Genomic DNA, 15285 nt, shown 5'->3' on the forward strand with positions numbered 1-15285 from the left:
TCTAAGGCTTCTTGATGAAGTATCAAGATATGAGAAGGGTGAGAAAAAGATTTTGGTCTTTAAAAAATCAGCCATGTTAAGGTACAATTACATAAATGAAATTCACCTATCTTAAGCATGTGAGTTTAGACAAATGTCTACAGTTCTGTAACCATGACCTCAATCAAGCTATAGAACATTTCCATCACCCCAGCGGACCCTTTGTTCCCTTTTTCAGTTTAAACTCTCGCCTCCCATATCACTGAGAGTGATCTAATGTCACTACAGTTTTTGCCTTTTCTATAAAGTCATACAAATGGAATCACACAGTGTGTAGACTTTTGTGTCTAGCCTCTTTCATTTAGTATGATGCTCTTTGAAATTTCATCCATGTTGGCACATGTATGAGTAGCTTGTTCCTTTTTATTGCTGCATAGTACTCCATTGTATAGATATACCACAATTTGTTTATCCATTTACCAGTGTGTGGACATTTAGGTTGCTACTGGGTTTTTTTTTTTTGCATGCATCTTTATTTTATTGATAATAACTGTCTCTATATACATTTAGAACCCATGGACCATTTATGTGTGGATATATCGTTTATTCAACTTATAGACAATGCTTGGCAAACACGTACTCGAACCTTCCTTGTATTAACTCTGGGTCAGCTCTGTCCCACTCCTATTCCTCTGGCCAGGGTGCAGATTCTCACAGAGTGGGAACCACTCATTGTAGTCAAGTAACTCAAGAAATGAATATTCAAACTAAAACGTGGTATTTAACTTTACTTGTTGTGTTTTGTTATATTGTGGTAAGAACCATTACCATGAGATTACTCTCTTCAGTTTTGTTTTTTAATATTTTATTTCTTTATTTGACAGAGAAAGAGAGATCGCAAGTAGGCAGAGAGGCAGGCAGAGCGGGAGTGGGGGGAGCAGGCTCCCCACTGAGCAGAGAGCCTGATGCGGGGCTGGATCCCAGGACCCTGAGATCATGAGCTGAGCCAAAGGCAGAGGCTTAACCCACTGAGCCACCCCAGGTGCTCCTACTCTCTTCAGTTTTTAAGTGTACAATATAGGCTTGTTAACTATAGGCACAAAGTTGTACAGAAGATCTCTAAAACTTATTCATGCAGAATCAAAACTTTGTGCCCACTGATTAGCAATTTCCATTCCCTCTTGCTCCCCCAACCCCTGGTAACCACCATTCTACTCTATGAATTTATGAGTTTGACTATTTTAGATACCTTATATAAGTGGGATCGTGCAGTATTTGTCCTTCCATTTTACTTACTATTTTATTATTTTATTTAATGTGATGTCTTCAAGTTCATCAATGTGGTCACGTATCACAGGATTTCCTTCTTTTGAAAGTCCAAATAGTATTCCATTGAATATTTATACCACATTTTCTCTTATCTATTTATCGATTGATGGACATTTATATCATTTATGAATCTTGGCTTCTGTTAATAGTGTCACACTGAATATTGGAGTGCTAATATCTCTTCAAGATCCTGATTTTATTCTTTTGGATGAATAACCAGAAGCAGGATTTCTGGATCATATGGTAGTTCTATTTTTAATTTTCTGAGAAACTTCCATACCGTTTTCCATAGCAACATTTTGCATTCCCACTAACAGTGTACAAAGATTCCAATTTCCCTGCATCCTCCTCAACACTTGTCACACACATATACACATATGTTTTGACAATAGCCGTCATAACGGGTGTGAGGTGATATCTCATTGTGGTTTTGTTTTGTATTTCCCTGATGATAAGTGGCATGGAGCATCTTTTCATATACCTGTTGGCCCTTTATATGTCTTCTTTGGAGGAGTGTTTTATTCAAATCTTTAGCTCATTTTTAATCAAGGTTATTAGCGTTCTTGAGTTGTAGGAGTTTTTTAAAAAATACATTTTGGAAATTAATTACTTACCTGACATTATGGTTTGCAAATAATTTCTCCCATTTAGTAAACTGCCTTTTCACTCTGTTGTTTCCTTTGCTATGCAGGTGCTTTTTGGTTTAATGTAGTCCCACTTGTCTATTTTTATTTTCATTGCTGGGATTTTGGTGTCATATCCATGAAATCATTGCAAAGACCAACATCATGAAGCTTTCCCCATGTTTGTTTGTTTTTTTTTTAATTTTAGGAGTTTTATAGTTTCAGATCTTAGGTTAAGTCTATCATCCATTTTGAGTTGCTTTTGTGTACTGTAAGCTATAGATCTAAATTCATTATTTTGCATGTGAGTATCCCCTTTTCTCAACACCATTTGTTGAAGAGAATATCCTTTCCCCATTGTGCATTCTTGGCACCCTTGTCAAAGATTAATTGAATGTATACGGGTAGAATTCCCTGTTGTTGGTGGCGGTTTTTTTTCCTGCTGTGAACATTTGTTGCTCTGAATCGTTTTTTGCCAATCTATGTTTTGTCTTATCTTGGGTAAATAACTAGGAATGCAATTACAGGGGCATGTGGTAAGTGTATGTTTTACTTTGTAAGAAACTGCCAGATTGCTTTCCAAAGTGTTGTACCATTTTACATTTATGCCACAAGTGGAAAAGTGTGTATAAGAGTTTCAGGTGCTCCACACCCTTTTCAACACTTGATATTGTCAGACTTTTAACTGTTGCTAATTCTAGTGGGTGTGTACTGGCATTTCATTGTGGTTTTAACGTGTATTTCCTTAATAACTAATCATATCATTGATATATTTTCTTTAGTGAAGTATCTGTTGCCAATCTTTTGTATATTTTTCTATAAAGTTGTTTGTCTTTTTATTATTAAGCTATAAAGATTATTCATTTTTTTAAAACAGTGTCTTTCAAAGAGAATATTTATTTTGATGAAGCCTAATTTATTAATTTTTTTCCTATGGTCTGTGCTTTTTGTGTCCTAGCTGGGAAATCTCTGCATCCTCTAAGTCACACATTTTCTTCTATGTTTTCTTTGAGAAGTTTTATAATTGTATCTGCTAATTTGGGTCTATGTTCCATTTTGTATTAATTTTTATATAAATATGGTGCAGGGCATGAGATCCATTTTATTTTTGCATATGGATTTTCCATTGTTTTAGCACCATCTATTAAGAAATCTATCATTCCTCATTGAATTACCTTGGTATTTTTAAAAATTTATTTATTTATTTATTTGACAGAGATCACAAGTAGTCAGAGAGGCAGGCTGAGACAGAGAGGGGAAGCAGGCTTCCTGCCGAGCAGAGAGCCCGATGTGGGGCTCGATCCCAGGACCCTGAGATCATGACCTGAACCGAAGGCAGAGGCTTTAATCCACTAAGCCACCCAGGCACCCCTACCTTGGTACTTTTACCATGAGTTAATTTATAAGAATTAATGTTTGAGTCTATTTTTAGCCTCTTTATTTGGTTCAATCCATCTGTATGTCCGTCCTTCTGCCAATACCAAATTGTCCTAATTTTAGTAGCTTTATTTAAAGTCTTGAAAGCACATAATGTAAGACCTACAACTTCTTCTTGTTTTTCAAAGTTGTTTTGGCCATTCTCCCACCCCCCGGGAAAAGAAGTGACCTCTGAAAAAAAAGAGTGACATTTTCCTCCTATTCATCATGTTTATTTATTTATTTATTTTAAGATTTTATTTATTTGACAGAGCGAAATCACAAGAGAGGCAGGCAGAGAGAGAGGAAGGGAAGCAGGCTCTCCGCTGAGCAGAGAGCCCGATGTGGGACTCGATCCCAGGACCCTGAGATCATGACCCGAGCCGAAGGCAGCGGCTTAACCCACTGAGCCACCCAGGCGCCCCTATTCATCATGTTTAGATAGAGAAGTCTTCCTGGAGGAGGTGAGAGAAAAAAAAAAAAAAGGAGGCTGGTCTTCAGGCTCTGCCAGCCCTGATGATGGTGGTCCCAGGATGGGTGAGGGTCAAGGAGGTGACAGGAAATGATTTTATGATTTCTCTCTTTTCCTGGAGCTCAAGGCAGGTCCTTTAGAGAGGTTCCTGGTTATTTCATTTCAAGGACTGGTGGTTAAATCTGCTGTGTTCACCTTGGAAGAAGAGAAGGGAATTCCTCATTCAAAGTTGCCCCTTTGAGATCCTGGTTTTGCCTTTTTGAGTCTCCTGCTGGGAGTCCCCCTTCTTCATCCCTCTGCCAGCCTCACTTACTGCGGTGCTATACACACCATCAATTCTTCCAAGCCACTCAACTATTTTTATGGCCAAGCAGTGGAATCCTGAGTCTTAAACTGTATATAGATGTGGTAAGTTATAGGCGCACAATCTCCCAGAACTTCGAGGGCCTGGCCCTGGCTAAAGCTTTAATTAGCTCCTGCCAGCATTTGCCATTTCCTACCCCTCCCAGTGCCCTGGCCGCTTGGCCCCTGTTCTCCCCTGATAGCACCACCACTCTCTCCCCAGCTTCCTTCCCAGTTCTTCCAAGAACAGAGAACTTTTCTGGCCAAACCTGAGGCTCCCCTCTTCCTTCAGGTCCATGCTGCCTTCTATGAAGAACTTTGAACCCCTGTCTTGCTTGGGTGATGCCCTGAAGTTCCTTAAGCCAACTGCTCCTACTCTGTACCTCTCTTTCCTGAGTCCTCCAAGCTCCTTCCCATCCCAGGCTCATGGCATAAGACAAGACATCAAAATTCTCGTTCTGGGTCCGGACCACCCCATGGTCCAGCTATCCCACTGATACTCATCAGCTTGGGGCACTTTTGGATTGCTAAAGCCAGGAAGAACTGAATTCTGCCTAAAGTCATGGCCATGGAATTAAAAATACAAGAAATAAATGTTTGGCCTGGATACGACTGGCTTCCCTTATTTGGAATTCCAAGAACCATATACTGAGGCTGGGTCATGTTCCTTTTCCATGGCTATTCCTTGGGTCCCTCCAGCTCCCGAACTCTTAGGGCCATATCCCTGGGCGGCAGTTCCCACAGGCTCCAATAAGAAGTGTGCCTCTGGATTTGCGTGATGTGGTGTCTCTAAGAAAGTCCCTCTCAGGCTCATGCTCCTGAGTGAGCTGGGGACTGTCTGAATCCAAGGCCTGGCTCACATTCTTAATGCAACTTGAAGGGTCCCCCTCACCCCAAAGTGTACCAACTGCGCTCAGGCCTATGAGTGCAGACTTCTCTTTCTTTACTTCTCCAGTAGCAATGGGAGACAGACGAAGTCTGGATCTTAGGTGCTTTAATCATCCAGCCTCCTAGGGATTTGCTCAACCTGCTGGGCCCCCGTCTCACTCTACACTAGGTCCTAGTTTCCACCATGATGGAATGGGGATCCAGAAATGTTGCCCTGGGATGATGACTCAGGTACAGAGAGCTGAGCTTGTCCAGTGTGGAGCCTTCAAGACACAGGTTCTGAAGACCTAAATGAGCTGACATTGGATGTTGTGTTTGCTTTCCTAAAAGCACCACAGGTTCAGGTATTGCTACTGTCCTAGCTTTACTGGTGAGAAAGCCGAGGCTTCAAGAGGCAAGGGACTGGGATGAACTTACACAAGGGTGTGGCCCGTCTGTGGGGTCTATGACCCTGGCATAGACCTCGAAACCTTACCTGGAGTGGGGTGTGGCCAAGGCCTTACATCAGGTGTTCTTTGGGAAGAAAGTCTTATTCTGGGTTCTGTGGACAGAGGCCAGGTGTGCCCACGCCCCCACCCCACACCTGGACAAGCTGTGATGGGACATGCTGTCCTTGGGACGGTCACACCCCAGGGATTCTGTCTTGTTCCTCCCTGGCTCCCACCCCCCCTTCACAGCCTCTGGTGCCCCATTGTCCATCTGCTGCGGTGGCAGTGCTCCCAGGGAAAGCTGGGCAAGAAGGAAGCAGAGAGGGACAAAGAGCTATGACCTGTGGGCTAAGGATTTGGGAAATAGCTCAAGGGCAGTGTCAGGACAAGCCTCGGACTTGGGCAGGGAGGAACAAACTCGGCAATGATCCCTCTGCCCACATTCTCATTATGTCTTCCTCGCCCAGCTTCAATCAAACAGGAACTTACTGTTTGCCAGTTTGGATGTTCTCTTAGCTGGTGGGCTCCCTGAGGCAGGGCCTGCTGTGATGCTTCTCTGTACTTTCATACATTGAGCACCAACAGTGTACCAGACACTGGGGACTCCCAGTCCAGGGTTAGTGGTTGGACCCATGAATGACCATTGGCCAAAAACCTCATGAAATAGCGAATTGTATATGATCCTTGTAACTTGCCTGCCTGGAGTGTAGGCTCTCCTACTAACTAGCTGTGTGACCATGGGCAAGTCATTTACCTGCTGTGAGTCTTGGTTTTCTCATTTATAAAAGAGAGGATGATTACACACACTATAAAATTGTCTTAAGGGTTAAGGCATATGTTGAATGCATGACATGTCATCAGTGGTCCACAAACTCCCTATGCCTCAGTTTTCTCATCTGTAGAGTGATGAGGAAGTTTTGCTCCATGGTGTTTTGTGAGAATCAAAAAGTTAATACATGCAAAGTGTTCAAATAGTCCGTGCCACACAGTAAACATTATGAAGTATTAAAATATAGTTATTAGTATTCTGCTACCCCAAATTTATCATCTACCTGTATCTGTCTATCTGTCTCTCTATCTATTTATCTGCTAACCTCTAGTCTTATTTGTATTCTATTAGTTTTTCTACTACTAACCTTTTTCTGCTCTAGGATCCCAGCCAGGGTACCATGGGACAATTTGTCCTGTCTTCTTAGTTTTTTCTGGTCTGTGACAGTTTCTGTCTCTTTTTGGTTTTTAGGACTTTGACAGTTTTGAGGAGTACTGGTCAGATATTTGGTAGAAGTTCCTCAATTTGGGTGTGCCTGGTGTTTTTCTCGTGGGTAGATTGGAGTTATAGTTTGGGGGGAAAGATGCCAAAGAGATGAAGTGCTCTTCTTATCGTACCCCCAACTTTATTTTTAATGGGAATGAATTCTTTGGGTCCCTTTTTTGGGTTCTCCTCTGGGGTGGAGGGAAGGAAATCTGGGAGTGTAAAATCAACATTCAGCCAACTTACGCTAAGACCATGGGGACTTGGACTCTGACCTTGGGCAAGGGAGGTGCGAGGCTGGTCAGAGATGGGTAGAGCAGGACTTAAAACTCAGCATGAACTAAACCCTAAGAGAAGGCAAGAAGGGAGGTTCTAATGGGGAAACCCTTGGCCCAGGTTGAGAAGACCCATGGGGGAGGAGGTGGATAGAGGAGAAATAGAAAAAAAGGCTGAAGGCAAGCTTCCCCTCTCAGCTGGACTGCCTTGAGGGACATCATCAGCAGGAACCCCAAAGGAGAATGCAAGCCCCAATAGCACTGCCATCCCAAGCCCAAGGTACGGAAGGACTTGGGGACATCCAGGATTACATCGCCTATTGCATGTGCCAACACAGCTGAATCTGGGGAACTGGGAGGACCATCTGGAGTCTGCCCAAGTGCCTGGTCAGAGAAGCAGCTCCCAGCTCTGGAAGGGTGCCTCTAAGAAGTGGAGGCAGGGTCAGGGCAGAGCCCCCAGGCACCTGGCTTATGGTTGTATCCAAGTGAACTCTCCTTCCTGAAATGCCAGTTGCATGGGTGGTAAACAAGCTTTGCCTCTTTGCCTATGATCTCCGGGTCTTTTCTGGAATTCTGAACCTACCCTGGGGCACTGGTACATCTGGTGGCAGGAACTGGGGTGTAGGTTCTCTGCTACCTGCATACCTGGGTCTACCTGCCTCCCCATGGTTGGGGCTCTGAGCCTTTCTGGTTCCTGCCCTGTCTCCTCCTTCCCCTTCTCCCCAGGCTGGGCAGTCCTAGGGGCTATCATGTGACATTTGGGATCCAGACAATTCTCTAAAGGCTCTGATTTGCCCTAGGAACTCCAGAGCTGGAGTAAGGGAGGTGAGAGGAGCTGGAAGACTAAGCTGGGACTTTGGTCAGGGAACTACTATAGACCAATTACTTCTCCACTTGGGGTCCAGTTTCCTCATGTGTGAAATGAGGGTTCAGATTCAATATTTTCCTTACTGCCCTTTTATGAAACTATATTAGATGTATTAATTATTGGTCTATAATCTATTGATTATATGTAATCCATAATCAATAATTTATTAAATTGGGGCGCCTGGGTGGCTCAGTGGGTTAAAGCCTCTGCCTTCAGCTCAGGTCATGATCCCAGGGTTCTGGGATCGAGCCCTGCATCAGGCTCTCTGCTCCGCAGGGAGCCTGCTTCCTCCTCTCTCTCTGCCTGCCTCTCTGCCTAGTTGTGATTTCTCTCTGTCAAATAAATAAAATATTTTTTTAAAAAATAATAATTTATTAAATTAACAAAAATCCAAGATGAAAATTTCCCATGATCCATCCTGAAATGACATTAATATTTCTGTTGGTTCCTGACACTTTCTAGTCCTTGTTCACGTATATATTCAATTTTAATGTATTTACAGTAATACCATAAGTAGGAATTTATAGTGAACGTTTTCAGCTAACATTACACCAAGCATATGTTTTCTTTTCCCTTTTTTTTTCATCTCCTTTGTCCTGCTCTCTTCTTGCTGAGGTAGCCAACGTGAATCGCTTAGTTATACATGCGCTCATACAGAAATACAGTACACTGTATAGAATATGCATTTGGGGGAGAGGAGTCATTGTTTTACAAAACAATACACATTTCTCTGCACCTTGCTTTTCTTTTTAGCCACATGTTGTGGAAATCCACCCCAGCCAAGAGATATCACGCATAATTCCATGTAGAGATAGAACACATAACTCCATGGGATGGATGAAACTGTCCCAGTGTCTTCAACCAGTCCCTGACTGATGGGGACTCGGGTTATTCCCAGCCACTCTGTTTCCCCCCCCTAAAAACAATGCCGCCATATTTTGTACAAATACCTTTATGAACAGGTTCCTTGCATTTCTCTGGTATAAAATTCCAGAGGTGGGATCGCCAGGTCAGAAGACCTGTGTTCTTTTCAATTTCCAAAAAACAGCTTAAAAATTCACAATGAGTGATTCACACACAGGCAGTAGACTAGGGCACTTCTCTGCCCGTGTTCTCACCAGCCACTGTAGCTACTGTCTTTCTAATGTCTGCCAGTCTGACGGATGGGAAATGGCATCTCTGTGTTGCTTCCATTTGTACTTTCCTGTTTACTAGCAAGGTGGAGCATCTTTCCATTTGTTGGCTCTTTGGAGTTCCTCTTATCTCAACCGGAATTCATATCCTTTGCCCATTTTTTCTACTGGGTCTGTCTTTACATTATGAATTTGTGGGATATCGGTGTAGGAGACGCACCTGCCTTCTGCATATGTACTGCAAATATACGTTCCCACACGATCATTCGCCGTTTGACTTACTAGAGCATCTTTTCCCACGCAAGATGCTTTTGTTTTACATAGTCAGATATATTTCTTCTTCTTAATGGCTTTTCAATTTCCTGTTCTGTTTTAAAAGTCTTCCAAACATGAAAACTGTCTTTCTAAGTTTCCTTATAAATTTGCCCTTTCTTTTTTTCTGTTTGTTTGTTTTGTTTTTCTCCCACTGAAACTTGAAATCTTTCTGGAATTATTTTTGCCAAATTAAGGTAAGCTCCAATGTTATTTTCTCCCATGAGAAGAGCCAGACTCAGCAGTTTCTAATCTATGCTGTTGTAACTGTGGAGCACCTGAGAGACGCCTGGGAGGTGGCTACGAACACTGGGGCTAGCAAGACACGGGTGTGAGGGGTGGCACAGATCTCCCACTTCCTGCTGCTATTGAGCTATTCCACTTTGGTTGCTTTACAAAATGGGATCCCAGGGCTACCTGGGTGGCTCAGTCGTTAAGCTTCTGCCTTCTGATCAAGTCATGATCCCAGAGTCTTGGGATTGAGCTCCGCATCAGGCTCCCTGCTCGGCAGGAGGCCTGCTTCTCCCTCCCTCTCCCACTCCCCTTGTTTGTGTTCCCTCTCTCACTGTCTCTGTCAAATACATAAGTAAAATCCTAAAAAAAAAAAAAAAAAAAAAAAACCCACAAAAACCAAAATGGGATCCCAGGAAAGATTGGGTTTGGACAAAGTGTTCTGAGGCTAAAAGGAGTTTAAACACCTCTTTCAGATCATCTTTGGGGGCCCTTCCCAGTCTGGCATTCTCTGACTCCATGATGGTGAAACAACAGGTCAACATAACTTTATCCAAAAGTAATTTTTTTTTTAGATTTTATTTATTTATTTGACAGACAGAGATCACAAGTAGGCAGAGAGGCAGGCAGAGAGAGAGAGGGAAGCAGGCTCCCTGCTGAGCAGGGAGCCCGATGTAGGGCTCAATCCCAGGTCCCTGAGACCATGACCTGAGCCAAAGGCAGAGACTTAACCCACTGAGCCACCCAGGTGCCACCAAAAGTAATTTTAATATTAAATCCCAAGGTGGCTCAAAGTAAACATTAGAATCACAGAGGTTTTTTTTTTTTTTTTTTTTAAGATTTATTTATTTGACAGAGAGAGATCACGAGTAAGCAGAGAGGCAGGCAGAGAGAGGAGGAAGCAGGCTCCCTGCTGAGCAGAGAGCCCGCCCTGGGGCTCGATCCCAGGACCCTGAGATCATGACCTGAGCTGAAGGCAGAGGCTTAACCCACTGAGCCACCCAGGTGCCCCAGAATCACGGAGTTTTGATGTTGGAAGGCAACTTGGAAATCATCAAGTCTAGTGGCTCTCGATTCTGGCTACTATTCAAATCACCTGGGAGCTTACAAAAAGGCTTGGAGCCCCTAACCAGGGCCAGAACAAGAGAATCAGTCCCTTGGTGGGGGGGCTGCAGGGGGCGGGGTGGGGGGTGGGGAGGGCAGGCATTGATGCTTGGAAAAGTCTCCTAGTGATTCTAATCAGCAGCCAGGGTTGAAGACCACTTCTGCAGCTTAACTTCCTTATTTCATTAGCAAATAAATTGAGACCTGGGAAAGGTGAACGAGGTATCCCACAGCTGGCTAGCTGTAGAGTTGACACTAGAACCTTTATCTCTGCCTCTCCGTTGGCTTTTTCATTTGCATCAAACAAATCCCTCATCAAGCCCCTCGCCTTGGATTTTCAGCCGGCAGCACTGAACTCTCCGTGTGAGTACATTGTATCTTTGCGTATGATCAGCTTAAACACGTTCAGTTCTGGGCATCATAGATGAATAGACCTAGTTCCGCCTTGCTGGACCGAAGCGGGGAACAGGGTTTAAAGAACTATAATGATAAAAGATAGTGCGGAATTAATGGAAAATCCTATGCAGAGGAACCTGCCCCTGGACTGGGGGCTCAGAAGGAGGAAGAGGTAGCAGGTGGCGGCAAGGGTTCTCAGGGCAGGGATGCCTTGGTGCTGGCTGGGCCCTGCATGTCGAGGCCACCTCTGACCTTGCCCCTCTGCTCTGTCCTCAGGAATGAGACTGTGCTACACCAGTTCTGCTGTCCCGCCGCTGATGCCGAACAGAAGCCCGCCTGCTCCGACTTGGCCTCCCAAAGGTGGGAATGACGCGGTGGCTGTCCTCCCTTCCCCACCCCCACTGCCCTTCCCCTCCGAGCAAAGCACACCACACAGCGCCTCTTCCTCTGAGTCCTGTGTTCTTGTTTGTCTGTTTTTACCTCCTGCCTCCTGCTTCTGTTTCTCTTTCCTTCCTCTGGACCCCAGATGAGCCATTCCCAACTCTTGAAGTCATTATACCCTATTGGTTCAAACTCCAAACTTAGACTCTTTCCCCCAAACGGCCTACATAAAATGGCATCTCTTTAAAAGTCCAGGGTAATTAATTGGATTATGCAGAGTATAACATACATACATAAAACATCATATAGGTCGTCTGGTACTCAGGAGGGGCTCAACCAATGGTAGCACCCATTCTTTCTATCAGAGCAAAGATAGATGCTTTCCTTTCTTTCTCCTTGCATAAAAGAGCCAAGATGACTAAGTTTAATTCTTAGGATTTAAACACCACTGAGATAGCCGTTGACCTGGGAAGGAAGGGGAAGTGTTGGGTTAAGGGTTGTGTTGCTGTCCCGGGCTTTCTTCACCTAGTTTCTTTTATTATTTTTAAAAAATTAACTATTTTTTTTTTTTTTTACTAGGGAACCCTCAGGTCATTTAATAGTCACTGATGACATCTTAGGGTAATATAACTAAATATATATACATATTTTTTTTTGATTGGCAGAGGCACAGCATGCCAATCTAATGAGACAGAAAATAGGGGTGTTACAGCATATATTTGGGGTCTTTCCAATATTGTCAACAACATAGCAGCTTCAGTGGGAAATAGTCTTAGTGGTCAAAAAAGCGATTTAGCTTTTAAATGTACTATAAATTTTTTGTTTCACTGGGGAGCCCATCCCCATTCATCTAAGTGTCTGTCCATCATTGTCATCACGTTTGCAAAGCCTACCCCGGCAGAAGGGCAGGGAGTCCAGAAGTGCTCTGCCTGTGACGCTGACGTGGAAATGTGGGTGCCCGAGCCCCATAACGCAGCTCCCGGCGTGGCCAGCTTCCCACACTCTGACCCCTGCTCCCCACACATCAGCTCTTGGCTGTTTGCTGTGGATATGTTACATCTCAGGACGGACGCCTTGATTCCTTCTTTGGGCTTCTTAAGCTCAAGACTTTCCTGAAATGTAAGTGTAGGGAAATACTTCTGTTCCATGCCAGTCACTTCCTCAGGGAGGTGGGGGGAGGAGAGCCACTGAGCCGCTGAACTCACGGTCCCTCTGTCCACCCGCCTGCTATTTGGTCCTCCTCATGCTCTCGTCTGCTTTCTTCCACGTCCACATGCCCCTCCAGCTCTCCTCTTCCTCCCCAACACCAGATTCCTCTCCTCTGGCTCGCTTGTCTTGATCCTTGCTCTCCGGGTCCCTCGTTAAAGCTTTGTTCTCTTTCCTCCAAGTTTTCTGTCTCAGTTCTGCACATTTCTCTCTTCTTTCCTTGTTTCTGACTTCACTGGCAGTCAAGACACTTGGATTCTGGCCAGGATTTGCCCCATGGACAGTCTTCTATTGTTAGGACTCGTTTGAGTAAGTTGCTTAGCTCCCTTGGGACTCAGTTTCTCCATCTGTAGAATCAAGAGCGTGATCTGTCTGGGAAGGAACACTGACATAGCATTTCATGGAGTCTCTCAGCAGCTCTGCGAGGTTAGACCAGGCAGGTTTTCTTATCCCTGCCTCATGTGAGAGCAGAGGGAGGTTCGGGGCACTCAAGGGCCTTGCCTGCAATCACACAGCCAGGAAGTCCCAGTGCCCAGACTCGCCCTGAGGGCACGTGACTCCTACTGCTAGCATTTCCAGGTTTAAGACTCAATGATTCCATGATCTTTCTTTCCTCCTTTGTTCCTCGGAAAGTAACTCCATAGTGATCAGAATGGGAGCTATGGACATAAGACCACCCCTGAAAGGTGTTACTCCTGGGAAATCAGGGTCAGGGAGGAGGTAGGACCCTGAGAAGGGAACTGGAGGAGTGAAGCCAAAGCCAGTGGCACACCTTCAGGATCCCTCAATCCGGGCTGAGGGAGGCATGGTCGCTCGCGGAGGCTGACCAGATTGGAGGATGGAATCTGTGCTGTGCTGGCCCCCTGGGTGGCCTGGGGGGCCAAGTTCTGTGCTGGGCACAGAAGCACAAGGAAGGCCATTTGGATTCTGGAGGAACTCCCCATCTAGTGGGGCACTGTAATGCCCCCAAATGGATGATGGCTCGCCTGGAAACTGACTGGAAGGAGAAAGAAATGGGAGAATGAGACAGGGGGTGGGGGGAGGAGGAAAAGAATGAGGACAGAGAGCGGAGTGGGATCAGGGTGGTCTGCCAGGAAGAAGATGGAGGACCCGGTCCCCTCCCCATGAGTTCTCACCGTTCAGACGCACAGCAGAATCTTCTTCTTCAACACATCCTCCTTCGCAGGGCAGGGAGAAGAGAGGGAAGCTGTCTACTCTGCCTCCCACCCCATCAATCCAGCTCAATTCAGGATCGTTTAATTACCAACACCCAAGCACCAGGCATCGGTGAAGACAGATCGCCAGGTGTCCTCAAGCTCAGTCTTGGGGGGGGGGGGGGGCGCCAGCAACAGAAATCCTCCCCAGCGTTTTCCGTGCTCCCCCTCTCACTCTCGTCCTTTCCGTTCCTTCCCATGCCCACACTCCTCTGCCTGCTGGGGCCACCATGAGGCCCTGGATTCTGGTGGGAAGGGGAGGGAGGAGTTGTTGTGACATGTGGGAGAGAGGACTGGGAGCATGTGGGGACAGGGGAGGGATGTTCCCCCCCTTATGGGGGCTGGGGCACCAAGGGAATGGGCTTTTTTCCCCAGGCTTTGGGGCGGGAGGGTAGGAAATCTATTTTCCTTGTTTCCGCTTAGAGGGACAGGCACCAAAGTTGGGGTGGGGATGCTCTGGAAAGGAGGGTGGGAGAACATTTGACTGTGCGGGGTCTGAGAGCACTGCCCACCGCAGCCTTCCCCTCTGTGCCGGCCAGGGAGACCTGCCCCCCGCGGGTCCAGACCTTCCGCTGCTGTCTGCCTCTGTTCCCAGTCATTTCAAATTGTCCTGTCTGGTTGGTTTGTAGTTTCTTAGAGTATATTTCTGTCTGTCTGTCGGTCGGTCTGTCTGTGTTTGTGACGTCAGTCTCTTGGCTTCTCTGGGAGGAGGCCTCCTGGAAGTTTTCTGACAGTCCAACAGTGTATATGTCAGTCAAGTCTGTCTGTTCTTGGTGTTCTGGGGGAATCCCATCCTGAGATAGTTTTCTTCCATGAGATCCCGGACATCCCTGCTCCCAGCCCTACCCATGACCCCTTCACAGCCCCATATCCCTTTCCTTTACCCAGGTGCCCCACCTCCAGCGCGTAGCCCAGACCTCCCTGTGAATTTCTCTATGAGAATGTGCCAAGGTCAGGGACTGGGCTGAGGATGAGCGCAGGGTCAGTGAGTCACAAAGCCCTTTGGGCCACCCTGGGAGATCCTGGGCTGGGCTAAAGGGCTCCAAGACAAGCCAGGCTCCAGCCCAATCAGCCTCCTCGGAGTTCTCTGGGGATAAGTCCATCGGTCTCTACAGGAGACCCCAATAAGAAAGCTACACCAGTCACTCAGGTGTAGGGTCAGGGTCACTGCCGTCCTTCGTGTGTGACCTCACAGCTGACTCCCTCCACAATTTGCCAAGTTTGGGATGTCTGTCATCTTCCCTGCAGAACACAAGCTGTGGGACTGAACAGGAATCTCTTCCTTAAGCCCCTGGACTCATCCCCTGGGGGCTGCTTGGCAGCTGGTCACCCACAGCCACACCGGTCAGACCTGTGGAGAGGGGCCGCCACCGCCGGAGGCAAACCCTCAGCCCCGCAGAGAGACTGGCCAGGAGCAATCCTCCCGCCTCCCGAAA

At 46.0% G+C, this 15285-nt stretch overlaps 1 protein-coding gene across 6 annotated transcripts in view; it reads left to right on the plus strand.

Moving 5' to 3' along the window:
- IQSEC3 (IQ motif and Sec7 domain ArfGEF 3) overlaps positions 1–15285 on the plus strand; it is a 105211-nt gene that overhangs the window by 22369 nt on the left and 67557 nt on the right. For all 6 annotated transcript variants that reach the window (XM_046013623.1, XM_046013624.1, XM_046013625.1 and 3 more), the window contains exon 2: positions 11325–11408. In XM_046013623.1, coding sequence (XP_045869579.1) covers positions 11325–11408 — 84 coding nt within the window. The remainder of the gene's footprint in view (positions 1–11324; positions 11409–15285) is intronic.

The sequence above is a fragment of the Meles meles genome, chromosome 7, assembly GCF_922984935.1.
Source record: "Meles meles chromosome 7, mMelMel3.1 paternal haplotype, whole genome shotgun sequence".
Classification (NCBI taxonomy): Eukaryota; Metazoa; Chordata; class Mammalia; order Carnivora; family Mustelidae; genus Meles; species Meles meles.